Source organism: Haliotis asinina, chromosome 5 (assembly GCF_037392515.1).
Source record: "Haliotis asinina isolate JCU_RB_2024 chromosome 5, JCU_Hal_asi_v2, whole genome shotgun sequence".
Lineage (NCBI taxonomy): Eukaryota > Metazoa > Mollusca > Gastropoda > Lepetellida > Haliotidae > Haliotis > Haliotis asinina.
In genome coordinates this window covers 35,346,829-35,363,104 of record NC_090284.1, presented here as the reverse complement: position 1 = coordinate 35,363,104, position 16,276 = coordinate 35,346,829, and the positions used below count along the sequence as shown (strand labels likewise).

General features: G+C 39.1%; 1 protein-coding gene across 2 annotated transcripts in view; it reads right to left on the bottom strand.

Annotated features, from left to right (window-relative positions):
• LOC137284464 (vesicular acetylcholine transporter-like) overlaps positions 1–16,276 on the bottom strand; it is a 92,899-nt gene that overhangs the window by 50,331 nt on the left and 26,292 nt on the right. Inside the window, exon 2 of one of the 2 annotated variants that reach the window (XM_067816280.1) lies at positions 6,688–10,286. The exons of the other annotated variant lie outside the window; for it this stretch is intronic. Within the exon in view, the coding sequence (XP_067672381.1) occupies positions 8,064–9,719 (1,656 nt within the window). The 5' untranslated portion in view covers positions 9,720–10,286 and the 3' untranslated portion in view covers positions 6,688–8,063. Of the gene's footprint in view, positions 1–6,687; positions 10,287–16,276 lie in introns of those variants that run through there. 2 annotated transcript variants of the gene reach the window in all.

Here is a 16,276-nt window from a genome sequence, read left to right as displayed (position 1 = left end):
ATTGTCAGTGACATACATGAGAGTCGTCATTGTGTACATTGTCAGTGCCATACGTGAGAGACGTAATTGTGTATACTGTCAGTGCCATACATGAGAGAAGTCAATGTATATACTGTCAGTGCCATATAAGAGAGAAGTCACTGTGTATACTGTCAGTGCCATACGTGAGACGTCATTGTGTATATTGTCAGTGACATACATGAGAGAGTCACTGTATATGCTGCCAGTGACATACATGAGAGAAGTCACTGTGTATACTGCCAGTGACACACATGAGAGAAGTCACTGTGTATACTGTCAGTGCCATACATGAGAGAAGTCACTGTATATACTGTCAGTGCCATACATGAGAGAAGTCACTGTATATACTGTCAGTGCCATACATGAGAGAAGTCACTGTGTATACTGCCAGTGACATACATGAGAGAAGTCACTGTGTATACTGTCAGTGACATACATGAGAGAAGTCACTGTATATACTGTCAGTGCCGTACATGAGAGAAGTCACTGTGTATACTGTCAGTGCCATACGTGAGACGTCATTGTGTATACTGTCAGTGACATACATGAGGGAAGTCACTGTATATGCTGCCAGTGACATACATGAGAGACGTCATTGTGTATACTGTCGGTGACATTCATGAGGGACGTCATTGTGTATACTGTCGGTGACATGTATAATAGTAGTCATTGTTAGTAAGGTCAGTAACATATAAGAGAGTAGTCAATGTGCATAGGATCAGACATACATGAGAGCAGACACTGCGTATACTGTCAGTAACATACATGGAAAAGTCAGTGTGTATACTGTCAGTGACATACATGGAAGCAGCGATTGTGTCTATTGTCAGTGACATATATGACTGAAGACATTGTGTATACTATCGGTGACATATCTGGAGAATGGAGAAGCCATTGTGCATACTGTCAGTGGCATACATGGGAGAAGCCATTGTATACTGTCAGTGACATGGGAGAAGCCATCGTATACTGTCAGTCACATTCATGGAGAAGCCATTGTATACTGTCAGTGGCATTCATGGAGAAGCCATTGTATACTGTCAGTTACATTCATGGAAAAGCCATTGTATACCGCCAGTGACATTCATCCCATACAGCGCCACTATAGAGTAGTCTTTTGGCAGTTGTCGCACAGCTACAGAAAACTGCCTTTGTGTGTACAGTTGGTCAGATACAGGGAAGACGTCACTGCATATACTGTTACACACTTTAGCTTTCTACAGTATCTTCAACTTGCTGGCTCGGTTATAGGCAGTTACTGGCAGTCAGTTTACCACACGTACCTTATGGATGTAAACTATTAAGATATTTCCGTAAAAGGAAGAGTCACATATAAGCTTCTAAATGAGGGAAAATTCAATGCTAATATTTTTAGCATACACATACAGATTTCAAATGACGCCACGTATCTATAGGCAGAAAACAGTGCATAACTGGAAGTATTAAAATACACGACAAGAATGTGGACCGAGACATTCAGAACACCATGTACTATGCAACATGCATGTAAAGCTTTGAATACCACAGAATCTATGCCACACGCTCTTGTGTTTCTCCGTGTCTTGAAAACCCTTTTAATATTGACTGTTCTCTCTAACAATAGCTAAGAAGCACGACGTAGTTGTTAATCATATTTTGTCCGTGTTTCAACGCCATGAAAGGGAAAATAGATCGAAAAATTGGTTCTTGACGACTTCCTTGGGGCGTAATTGGTGTATTCCTCAGAAATAATGACCGAGTTAATCGAGAACAATCCAAACATAAATGAATGGCAGAGCAAATCAAAAACCTTGCACTCAGAAACATCTTTTGATAAAACGAATCGCCGTACTCTGTGTATCGCATACATTTTTTATCATGAATAAACAATTAGAATATCTGTATTTACACGTTCATAATCGATTAGTCATGACTATTTTCGCTCGAATATTTATTGATAAATGTCAATATGAAAGCCCTCGTTAAATTCTGAATTGTGCTAATTTCTAAGAAGGAATCGTAAGTTACTTCGACTGAGCATTAATTGTATATTGTATATAGATTTAATACATGAATGTAGAGGCAATTCGGTTCAGAAAGCAGCCTTAAACAATATTACGTGTGCTTTGCACGTTTACCAGTTCGAAGGGCCATTGGTGCGTGTGTCTTTCCTTAATAAGAAAAAACAGTGAATAATTAAACATTATTGAAAAAGAGAAATTTCAGTCCACGGTATATGTCTCAAATATATATTGCCGAAAGATGTTATTAGTTGTTTTAAAGTTTCGGGTTGGTGGACATCTTCTTCCAACACTGCAATACAAGGATGGATGACATATGAGTGTTACAGGGATGACCAGTATAAAAAAATATCTTGTAATTGGTTTCTAATAGAAATGATTCATTCTCATTTATCTTAAAGGCATGCCCATAGAAGTAAATCATTTCTACTATAACCTGAAAAAATGACGCCATGCACATCTCCATCTCTTGAAATGTGACGGCAAAACACGATATGCAATCATATGAAAGGGAGCTGATTACAATTTGCAAGACATGTCAAAAATCGGCCAAAAAAGTGGCAACTTTGCTATGTGCGCTGATTGGCGTAAATGTGTGTTCTTGCGATTCAAGCAAACACGCTTGTCAAAATACACGATAACCAGAAAAAGACATCTGAAATTTGCAATTGAGAGAACACGTTTTTCGTTTACTGAAGATTTGGCACGTTGTCAAAGGAGATTAATTGCAGTCACTTATTTCTGTCTGATGGAAGTGATGTTCATATCGCTGTGTGATTCGGTTGTGCAGCTTAACCTGTTTAGTTTAAGTGAACTTACTACACAATGTCAGTTTCACAAATACTTTCTTTAAGCGCTATGGTGGTAGATGATGTGTGGCCACGAAGACGGTCACGTGTTTTGAGTAAGGATTGGTAGTATTGATAGTCATATATTTTGGATGGTACATGTTTTCTAGCTTACTGATGGTGATGTCGGTCACATGCTTTGGGTGGTGGGGTAAGTGCGTTCTGATGGCAATGTCGGTCACAAATTTTGAGTTGTGGAAAGTGCTTTGTGATGGTGATGTCGGTCACATGCTTTGAGTTTTAGAGAGTGGCTTCTGATGGTGATGTCAGTCACATGCTTTGTGTGGTGGAGAGTGGTTTCTGATGGTAATGGAGGTCACACGCTATGGGCAGTGAAGAGTGTTTTCTGATTTCGATGTCGGTTACATACTGTGAGTGGTGGTAAGTGCGCTCTGATGGCAATGTTGGTCACATGCTTTGAGCTGATTACCATGGTTTTTCACATGTTGTGAAACGTATGTAAGAGTGAGGTTAAATTGGTTTTATTTTATCAGGGATAATAGAGGACACTGTAGATTACTCGGAGATTATGAAATAGTGGAGTGTGAGTGGTGCTTGGTACATGTGACTGAAACAGTGTGAAATGTAACCAAACATACTGATGTACCGTTCGTGCAAAGTATAATGCTGTGATTACTTTCAAATGATCCATTGTGTAGGACTTCTAAAACGTATGAGGCTGGTGGGCTTCAGCCCTCAGCCAGACAGAACAAAGTGTTTTCGTGTCAGAGGTACAAAACTGCAGCACAACATATTCAGACAGACAGACATATTCGATATATTGGTAAAACGTTTTACCAATATTACGTTCAGTGTGGTTTTCGAGATTTTACCTGTCAGTGTAAAGTCTTCATGGTCAACTAGAACCATGTGTTACTAGTTATGTCGTGGGAGAAAATCCTGTTGCGGAAACAAAATATTAATGCATAGCTAAATATCGTTGCAAATGTAATCGAAAATACAAATTGATTATAAAACGCATCTGTCGGAAGCATAATGTTTAGGAATTAAAGCCTAATGAAGGGGAACATGTTCTGCAGTGCAATGTTCTCTTAGAACCTTCAGGCATCTTCACGTCGTAGCATGTCCTGTTAATATTCCTTGCAAAGAGACTGAAGTATTAAAAAATATATTAACACGCACGATCAATTACGCACAGGGAAAACCGGAAACTTCCGAGAGTACTCGACTCGGTAATCTCCGGCAAATATTCTATAGTGGCACAACAGTAACATTTGACTGAGACATATATAGTATCCCCTCGACAGATGGAGGAGGGTTTTCATAGTCACAAGTATTTGATGAAAAGATTAATCAAGCGTGCTCTTAATGGCATCTGAAAGCACGTGCGAGAAAAAGAACCCCATGCCCCGTCGTCCCATGCATCAGAAGTGTCAATACGGTACAATAGCTCCCGCTCGAGTGTTTAGCATGCCGTTATTGTGCTATTCATCAGTCTTCTCCATCTGTATATCGCGTCTTATTAAGGGCGGTTATACGTTTGGACTTTATTGACTGCGGTTTTGTACAAACTGATATTAAGATGGGTTTTTGTATTTTCAGATTTCCTCACTATATTGTCATCAGACAGTTGCGGCTACAGAACCAGTACCTATTTTTAACCATGGTAAGTCATCTCTTAAACATAAGTACTGAAAATATACAGAATTTTGTATGTCTCCTCAAATAAACAAAACAAACAAGGTAATAAAAAGAATACTTCTCTTGTACTTGTTGGAGTAAACCACTGGACTGGAATTATGGAATTATATCATGTGAGGTTGTACACATAGTACAATTCTCTTAACAATGAATAAATTGCATGTGACCTTTACTGTATGTTCTCTGGGTATGTTCTGGAAGGAATTATCACGTTAATGAAGTCAGCAAGTGAATGGTCCCCACGCTGTGCTTGACATGATGGATTGCATGTCTCACACAACGTCTAAGAAACATTGGCTAATTCAATACTAGTAAACTATGAAACCAATGCCCCGGTTGTGTCGCCTTGTTCATGGCAGATGACGTCAGTATGTCAGGAAATATATCAAGCAGCACCGAAGTAAACGGAATCATGCTGCTCATATCAAGAAAATCCAATAACTTTCCAACGTTTAATCATTTGGGCGTTATTCTGAATGAACAAAAAACTGTTTGTGGGAAGAGACCTGATGAAATATGGATCTGGTTTTCTAAGTTCAGAAAACATAAAACAATATTATACAATAAACTTTTCGTTCAAGCAAAACGTTTCCAATAGCGTTCAGGTTCGCCTCTTGTGGACGACAGTAAATAGTCCTATTCACGTCCTAATGCGATATTACCATGTTGTGTTGTAAATGGTTAGGCTTTGTGAACAAGAACAATCTCATAAACAAAGATTTCTTGCTTTGATTAAAGAACATAATTCCTACAAATTTGTAACCAAGATATCGCTTTGTCACGCTATGTACAGCAATCGATGTTTATGGTCACTCCACGCGGTCGTATTTCATGACACACACAGGCCTGGCCTGCGGGGAATACAGTTGACTTGTTGACTTACTTTTGTTTACAAGCAATATTTTGAACTGTGTCTTCCTGTCTAAACATGGTAGTTTGGCTGACATTTGGGTCCACGATATTCCAGTGTTATATGCCGTTGGTTGCTAGCCAGGCTAATGGATATCATCAAAAGCTATTAATGTTCTAATATAATTTGTACATGTTGTGTGTGTATTTGTTGCGTGAATTTATAAAACACGCAACAAGATCAAATATTTAAAGTTACCACATTTCAATATATATATAAAGTCAGGGGTGATGTTGTACATACATTATAGTTATATATGCATATATATATTTTAGACAGATCATTATTCGTTTGTGATATTTAATAGTAGGCGACTACCAGCTGTACAAAAGAGGCGAAAAAGACATTTTAAGATTAATTACACACACTTCGCATTATCAGGTGCATTCTGATAATTCAGAAAACTCTGAGGGGCATTTCCGATAAGTATTACATAAAATTACGGTTAGTTTAAATTACAAATATACTAATCCTACCTACTGTTTTGAACATGCATTAAATTAAAAAAACCCAGTATGATTACATAATGCCACGTCTAGAAAATTCACAACAAGTGTAGATTGTATGGGACTAAATAGACAAACTCGGAGGATTTTCCCTTTTTTGTATGTAGTGGTGTATTTTATAGTACTTGTGGACATGACGTGCATGAAGTCAACATTACAAAAACGAACTGTTTTCAAAGATTTTAAACAATTACAGTATTGGTGTGTATTATTACCATTTTAGTTTCATAATTCAAAATAAGAAAGATTCTTTTATAGACCAACCTTATGATGCAGTATAGACTAGGAGTTGCCCTTACATGCCTTTAGACCGTGACTTGCCAATAAATTACTGACGCATTTGTTAAAACATACACATAACATTGATAATGTGGATCAGGTTGATATGAAACATTTATCAGTTATATACATAACTGTACATAATTGTAGGGTAGATAGCATAATTAACCCTCACCACTGCCAAGTAAACAGAGCAGGTTTTAATTGATGGGTAATCACATTCGGACGCTTTCCTGTGATGAAAATCAACTAATGCCTGTTATTTACATAATACTGAACAATCCTCACCACTCCAAGTATAGAATTCAGTACTGTGTATTTAATGTAGGCCTCACCACCCCAGCGGAGAGAGCGAACAAATACGAGTGAATCTCTGATAGCTTTAGAACATGCCCACAGTTGTACTGTCGGATCTCCAATGTCCTTCAACACTGACAATGACACAAGCCAAACACAGTAACTGCAACTATATACTCTGTTCATTACAGATATTTATTGCACTTCCATATTAAGATATGTTTATCTCATATGTGTTGATTCATCTACAGCATAACACACGTGTAATCATAACTTAGTATACTCTAACAATGTACACCACATAACACCCCCACATGTCAACAATTTCAAGTGGAAAAAATGAAGAAATGTATCTACAATCTATCATCCTATGCTTATCACACTATGTGTTTTAATATAAACTTGTTTGAGTGAGCTGTAGACTAATATCAATAGCGAAACATCGCAGTATTTACAAACTTTCAACAGTGGTAATTTCAAATAAGTATTTTAAACTTGAACAAAGTATTTAAAAGCTTACCTACTGCAACTGTGGACGGACAACCAGTCACCAACTTGCTACAATCCAACAACTTTTTCCCAACATCATGTCCACTATGAGAATAGCACTATCTTCATTTGAATAAAATATTAATGAGAACATGCTTGAATCTATTAGAAAGATCTGGATCCACTCATTTGCCGTAACTTACTTCTCATTGTTGAAAATGGATTATATATTCGAACATCTATACTTGTTTTCAAACTTTGGAATTGTTTTTTTTGTTAGGGAAACGTTGACAATTACTGTTTACGACATGTGATAAAAATAACAAAAATCATTTGTTAAACCTCATAACTAGACAGAGCGTCCTGAAAGTGTATGAGATGAATATTTGTCTCAAATATGTTTTACATTGTCATCATTACAATTTAAAAAATGTAAATTTTGTCGAGAAATACCCAGTTCACAACCAGTACTGTGTACACTGCACCTATCATATACATGTATCGGTAACATTCAGAGCCAATCATTCGAATTAACATAATTTTAAGAACAGATTTCTACAAGCAAATCCTAGTGTCTTTGCATTTTGTACGTATACTGACTTGTCAAAAGTTGACTCAATATCTACATAGTGATATGTTGATGAAATAGAACCAGTTTTATTACTTCGCGTTGTTTGTGTAAAACAACGTCTAGTTCTATCAACTACTCTACAGTTCTCCTGAGAAGAGTTCTACAGTTGTTCGCTGTTAATGAACACTGTTTGTACATGCCTTGTCGCAGGTAGCAGTCTGACACTGACATGTGAATGTCGCCAGAGTCAGCCTACTGAATAAGAACACAGGGTATGTCAGTCAGATATTGACATAGAAATGTTTGTTGGCTTCATGAAGCAAACCACAGTAAGGGTAGTATGATATGAGTTTGTGTCCTCATTCACTAGGAATATACATATCATCTAAAGTATGTTAGTTGAACAGATTCGGTTAGAAGAGGAATGTTCTCACTGGTAACGTTTTAGGCAACGTTTACTTTCAGGTAAGAATATACATGTCAGCGTTGGTAGTACGACGATGTGTTGCTGGTGTACAGGTAGTCGGCCTCGTGTTGGGGAGGGTAGCAGTCAATCTCTCCGCTGTACTGAGGGGGCTTCTTGTTGACTTCCAGGTGATTCATAGTGTCACCGTTCAGCTGTGTCGGTTTACCGTCAATGCCGCCATTTTGCATATAGGTATGGTACTGCTTGCTCGGGGGATCATCGACCAGGATATCCGATTCGTTTTCAAAAGGTTTATACTTGTAGATGTTGCGAAGGGACACCAGTATAGGAGCGTAGAGGACGTTGCTCATGAAGATGGCGACGTTGAGCCAGACGAAGCCGATAGCGTTAACAATAGAGCCAGCGACAACTGGTCCAAAAGCATAGGCCAGGGAATAGGAAATATCAGCTATAGCGTACACACTTCCGTAAACCGAGACATGGCGGACGTCAACCAGGTAGCCGAGAGACGGTAATAATGCAGTGTCGACGAGAGCGATTCCAAAACAGATTCCCATTATTGGAACGATGACGACAGCGAACGCCTTTGCGAACGGGATGCAGAGACAGAACAGTCCTTCAAGGGCAAGGCCGACGGCTGCCATCAACCACTGGTAATGAGGGTACATCCGGGCCAGTTTAACGGTCAGGTAGACACCGCAAATATGTGGAATAAACGCAGGTAGCCATACAAAGCCAATCTCCCATTCGTCAGCCCCAAGTGTGTCTTTCATCCACAGAGATATCGTTGGTTCAAGGAAAGCCAAAGAGACGTTGGACATTGCCAGAGCGCCAGCAACAGCTGCGATATAAGGGTCCAGGAGTAGGTAGTGAATAGGGGTACCTTTTGGGCGCTCCTCTCGGGGGATCAGTGCTCGTTCTAGTCTCACTGGTTTCATAACAAGCAGGAGGAGAAATCCGTCTATTAAACACACGGTGGCCAGAACTAGAAATGGGACTAACTTCCCCGCAAATTGATAAAGGATTCCTCCGAATGGTGGTGCGAAGAGACACCCGAATGATATAAAAGCTAGGGCAATACCAAGAGCTTTAGTACGTTCATTTTCTTCAGTAAAACGATCTGCAATCATTGCTAGTCCTGAAGTGTCGGCAAACGCAGAACCAATTCCTTGAAGACTTCTAGCAAAAAACAACACCCAGTAACTCTTCCCGAATGCAAAAACAGACGTGGAGAAGAACATTATCACAAGTCCTATCATCATTGGTATATCATAGCCAATTCTGTCTATGAGACCACCCGTAAACGGGTTCACCATGAGCTGTAGAATAGCCTTCGAAGCAAACAGAACGCCTATAGCCCCACCCTCATTACCGTATGTTATTGGGGGTGGGGGCAGGTTGATGAGGCGTTTCCTCTGTTCTGTGACGTTATACATTGTGCCGTTGGCCAGGGTCACTGGTGTGGACAGCTGAACGTAGTAATAGGTGTAATTGGTTGCTTTCGTTGGCGGAGGGTCTCCACGTAGATCTCTTAGATAGATTGGTATGATGGGTACAATCACCATATACAACATGTTATCCAGGAGTAGGGCTATACACACAGTTACTAAGATCAACTTGCGTTGATGTTTAGGTTCGTGAACTTTGCTGTTGAAAGTCTGCCACATTTGTGTCGTCTTCTCCGTAAATTCAGGTGGCACAAAACCCATCTTGGCTACACTCCTCGAATTGACGGCCCAAACAAAGATATGATCACACTTTCGATATCACATAAAGTTACTCCGAGTTGCCACACAGTCTTGATACGAAAGTTATACACAGTTGGGGTTCATGTCGGAAGAGCTGGTAATCCCACTCACAAGGTTCACAAAATGATGTTGAAGGATAAACAACAATCCACCTAACCTTCCTGACGCCCAATTATTGAATATCTCTGATATGGATGGAAGAACAAGTTCCATGAAACATTCATAAGATCGTTACTCAAGTCTTTAGTCGCGTGAAAACGTAAAGATTAAATTGATTTGTCCTGCCAGAAACCCTGCCTCCACTACCACTCACCGGGACAGTCTCCAACGATTATTACAAGGAGTGAATTCTCCAAAGCAACGGAACCCTTGTCCGGCGAATAGTCCGATGAAAACTTTCCCGATGTTCTTCTCGCTCCGTGGAGCCAATCCACCATCCAAATAATTATGTCGATATCTAGATCCCTGTCCGCATCTTTGCCACTCCGATCAATTGTTGAGCATGCGTACTCCTCACCAACTGCCCGCCTTAAACAGCAAAGAAATGGTGCAGTTATAGACTATCGCACAGCAACTTTTTTCATTGTCATTGGATTAACAAGGTGAAGAATGAACACGTCATGTCATGCAATGTACACATTCTATCCTGTTATACATTACAGTTCTTTCATGACAAATGTAAGTGTTACAGACCTGAACAGAGTGAGATAGATGTAGCGTTGTGTCGTCTTCTGTATATAAAGACGCGGTGGGTATTCTATAGCCGTTATATATTTTTTTCACTTTCGCCGAGAAACAGTATATCTTTCCATTGAAAAGCAGTAATGATAAATGGAAGGAAACAAATCACAATCTCTAAGTGGCCTCTTTGTTGTAAAGCACATTCAAACAGTTACAGAAATTTTCCATAAATATATTATTGTGTTATTGTTACTCAAACGAGTACAAACATATGGCTTTGAAATATTTATATTCATGAACACTGAAAATAAAACAACTACAAGTAGATGGTATCAATAAAATTAATATATAACTGTTTGCATTCTGGCAGCTTCAGTGAACAACCAATCGACCATTTAATAAAATACGTTAAAAAGTATCTGGTATGATATACGAAGCCTGCTGCATGAGATGTAAAAAAAGAGATAGTTAGAGTATTTTAAACGTGACAAATCGGACATTGTCAGCTTAATAGATTGAAATACAATTTGAGAATTCATAATGAAGTTATTCTAAAATTATGACACAGCAAACACGTATTTAAAACGGTCCAAGTTCTCTCTGTGGGCGCCTCGGCACAATGATCAACTCTTCTTTATTAATACCAGCTTGGTTATAATCCTAGGTAGCATTATGATCATATTTCAGTAAATAGCATAATTTAATGACATAATCCGATACACATATTTCCCAAGGCAAAGCGTGGGATGCAGGCACGTGGAGGTGGCATGGGTTATTTACGTTGCCGCATGTTGCTCATGGCAACACATTTGCAGGTGGAGCACGTGCACCACGTGGACCAGTTACCCAGACACTTTTTATTGAACTGTACCTGATTGAAGATGTGAAGTATGGATCCGCCGTAAGAAATATGTAGGTAAACAGGGAACTGGACAACTGAAGTAAAATACATTGAAGAATCTGACAGTTATCTAGCACTCTAGAGGGGAGAGAGGGGGATTCACTAAGCAGTTATATACTCATACTCACACTTCAACTTGACATATTGATCACTTAAGGTGTTGGAGGACATCAGACTACCAACAGTTATCCCAGTGACGACACCACCCACCGGAGTCGGTCACGTCACTCACCACTTCAGGTATTTATGTGGCTTTCAAATGTCAGTGAAACCTGTCAACTACTTTTTTCAATGGGCATAAATTACATGAAGAATATCCCTGATTGCAAGACATCTGTCGGTTATATTTCTATATGGGTGATCAAAGACTATTCATTGGAATTAATGAAAGGATTTCTTTGACGGTAATGAATCAATTAAGCTCTGCCGACATATCAAAGGACATGGAGAATTCGATTTCTGACGCATGCATTTTTGTTTCACTCTACTCGCATTGATTATACGGAAATTCATCACTGTCGTGGGTGCTAATGCTCCGGAATCGGGCACGACGTTTACCGGATGCCGGAAAACATCCTTCGGCTTTGTTCGGTAAATTCCGGTCCCGACTGGATGAGATTTTTTCTTGAGAGGAAAAAAAAGTACATGCAAAGCAGTGCCATGCAAACGAACACTTGTTGGTTTGCTACCCTTATATAGTGTTCCAGTGAACAGTCGCACATACATTGCAGTGTATCATATCGTCACTTTACCATTCTCGACGTATCACATGTGTATGCATATGGATGAGGCCCACAATAATAAATGTGTAAATGCGGTTTAGGATCACAGACTCCCGGATGTCAGGGACTAGATTCCGAGTGAAGAGTTAGAGAAACCATATCCTAAGAGTCTAGTATATGTAAACTGATTCTGGGTTTGTTCAATTAAATACATGTATGCAACGTACTTCGTCGTTTCTAAGTAAGAGTGAAGCTGATGCTTTCCTCTGAGTTTAGTCGGTGTCTGTGTGGTTTGACATTGTCTGGAGACACTATACATGTTTAATACATGGTTCTCTAAATTTATATTTGTACTCAAACTCAATTTATTGAGCATGAAATGAGTCAAACACAACATTCAGGCTAATATGAAATATTTTGCTTTTGATGAATGTTCATTCCTGTGGAACCCTGAAGGTGTCTCTTGTATTTACAGGACAAATTGAATTGAATATCTGTTTACACATTTAAGATCAATATGCCTGTTCGACTAGTCAGAATTCTGCCACCAAACATAGTTCTTCGGTTGCGCAAACATTGTCAATATCGAACAAACAGTCTATCAATTTGTCCCTATCGAAGGTTACCGGTAATAGGCTGGCCTTAAGGGCTGAGGAGAGAGGGAGACGGCCTAAGGGGTTAGACTGTCAGAACAGATCTTCTAGGCGTGGAGAGGGCCGAATTACAACGAATCGAGATTGAAATTCTCGCGTGAACACAAACAAACGAGATTAGCGCACTTGATCAGTGTAAATGGTCACAAGGGAGGTGGTATCACTCCGCACTGCCTGATTTCCCACTGGGGTGGGGGGCAATTCACGCCAATGCTCGTCCCAACATCTTAGTACATATTTTGCCATTGAATCAGACGAGGTTCACAAATTTCAGTCGCCTATCAGCATTGTGGATCGATGACGGAGCCGTAAAAGGCCCCCTAGGTTGGGGAAGCGCGAATACAGAGCTTTCTAGTCAGTAGCCTTTTCGCGGAGTTTAGCATTTGCTCATGGGGAAAATGTCATTACCACTGCCGAGAAACTCGCGCTTGCAACGATTGATTTGCTACTGCCCTTCATCAAATCTGACGATGCCAATTTCCCAGCCGGCTCCATCAGTAACTGCTGATTACAGACCACTTGTTCCCAGCGCTTTTGCACGTGGAAGAATTTATAAAACTGATCGCCAAAAAAAATCATATTTTACTATTTGCATCAGCAAAAACTAGCATAATTATGGTCATTCTATCTTGTGTGGTTCTGGTTACACCAAGGACTTGGGAGATGTGGCCTCATGCAACAAAATGGCGTAAGACCTCTTAAACAAGAAAAAGCGATGCTAAAAATAAATATCATGATTTCATCACTATCCTCATTTAATTTGACACTAATGACGTTTCGTGTTTAATGCATACATGGTCATATTATCAAACAAAAGTAGTTGGAACCATAGATATGTAATGAATCACTTAAAGGTCATTCTACAAAAACATTGAGTTAGAAGAGGAACAGGTTTGTGTCTGAAAGATCAAAACACATGAGAGATTAAAACAAACTGTGTGATGAAATCGATAATATATTGGATCATTCGAAACGATACACTTGTTACTGATTTGTAATTAACGTCGGTGGTATAGTAGAAATATGTCATGGACACGTACATTCTTCAGATTGTGTGATTCAGGGATCCGTCTGAGTAATACCATATCCATACAAAACGCCATGATTACATATTAGAGGGTATTTCTATCACAAATTCACTTAAAAGAACATAATTTATAACTCAAAAGAAATGTACTCTTTTTTCACAAATGACTGATCAAACGAACACAGTGAACACGTCCGGTTGTACGTGATAGGTTAGACAGTTCCACTGATGTTCTGACGATCATTCCTTGCCGGAGCGTCATGAAAGAGCGTCAGATTTGTTTGTTGCAGACGATGTGAAACTCCCATCTCCCATTTTTTCAAAGCATCAAACTCACATCGTGCACATGCGCGGAATTCCGGTTTTTTAAACCCAGGGAGTGAAAATCACGAACATTTGTTCTTTTATCTTGGGTAGACTTGTCAGGGGGACTTAGAACGAGGGAAATGAAGTTTGTTTTATCTTATTCGATTCATGGCATGAAACCATGGTGTTTCCGGGTTGTTCCACCATAGATGAAAAAGTATTAAAAGATCTAACACAGGTAATTATACTTAATTACCCACTGTGTGACAATGATATCATGTCAAGATAATATTAATGTACTTTGTTTAATAAGCAACTTCTTTGTACAAAGGTCTGAGGAACATTTGTTGTTGCCCATCTTCCGTGAGAACTCATTAAGATGAAAATCACAGCACAAAGAAATTAATTTTAAGTTTCATTTTTCATAAACTGAGGGAGCGTTCATTTCTGTTTAGTTAGATAAAGCGAACCGAAATTAAATAAAAACACCGGGTTGTATGTCGGAGTTGTATGAGCTGCACAGAACAATCCGGTACCACAACCCAATGTCGTCAAAGAATGTTCTGATCTCATTTCTCTTCCAATGTCTGTCGAGTTGTCAATGTCCTGTCAATGATATTGAACTCATTTGATGCAATTCTTCACACAGATTTCCTTTGTGACAGTAGTAAATGGACCCACTGTATCTCTGTGGGTCATTCGAAACGTTAGGTCTCTCCAATACCGTCTATTTGAAGAACAAGAGTTATGTGATTTTGATCTCTATGATAAAGTTTTTTAAAGGTGCATTTAAAGAAACGTGAATGATTCTGCAAAGAGGAAAGATCTAAAGAGATTTTTCTGTTACTTTTTCAAACTTTCTACTGAATTTTGATGTTTCGAAATAAACTTATCACAATGAGTGAGACTATGATGAGAACTGTCAGGTGAACACACATCGTGTCAAGCAGCCCTTGAGTGAAGAGCGACAACCATATGACGTTCACATTTTGGTATTGATAACATGTAGCTTTAATGTTTAGAGTGCAGATTGCTGTGTACTCAATACAACGGCAGGCTATTTTCGCATGTAGACTGACACACACTGGATATACATGGTAAATCTCCCACCGAGAAGCTTCAGTGGCAACAGACACACAAGACATTACGAGATTAAGGTAGACACAGTCTCGATATTTCATAATCCTGGCTTTTCACTAATACAAGCCAGACACTGTGAAAATTGATATTTAGATTCGTGAGAAATAAAGCATACGGAGCCAGTCTAACGAAGCTGCTAACAAGCAGTAATGCTATCCATGGTTCTGATTCAAGGCATGGTCGGCCTATTAGCTTGGTGGACGAGTAACCAAGCCGTATTTAGACTAAATGTCATAGGAGTACTGTTTGGAATTACCTACCCATGTTCAGGGTCTCAATAACTAGCTGTGTAAACATAGATAGTGGGTTATTATTCGATTTTCGTATTTTGAACGTAAAATATCCTGTGGTTGGTTATTTTGTCTGATCTGATTCCATGCGATGGTTTCTAATTCGACATCAATTCGTTTTGAATATTTCATTAAGTTTGTCTGACACCACGCATTGAGAATTCTTTAATCGTGCTTGTTCGGCCTCGGGGCTTCCGTTTGACCCTGCCTACACAACCCAGGCACAACATTCTTTAGCTTGCAATAATGCAGAAATTGCTTGAATATCGGATAATTAACAGATGATTTGTGCGCATACCTCTCAGTGTAACTCCAGTGAAACAAATGTTTGTCTAGCTACCGACTGCCTACCTCAATATATTTGATCGTATTAGCCACCATTATAGTCATCGTGGTGCAGTTGGATATGACGTCACGGTGGTTTATAATTATAAAAGCTTCGGTATACAGTTTGCTGAATCAGTTGTCCGTAAGTATAAAGTGCAATGGAGGACTAGAGAATAATACTTTTTATCACGGGAATATGGTACTTCACACACATAACTAATACCCAATAAAACGATAAATAACATAATTATCCTTACATATCAAAATGATATAATGATCGTACTAACACGTACATACACACACATACACACACATACATACATACATACATACATACATACATACATACATACATACATACATACATACATACATACCGAAAACTTTCAAGCACTGGGATTTTAAACGTGTTACAAGTTAAATGGTAATATCGAATGACTGAGTGTGGTTTTGCGCCGCTTTCAGCAATGT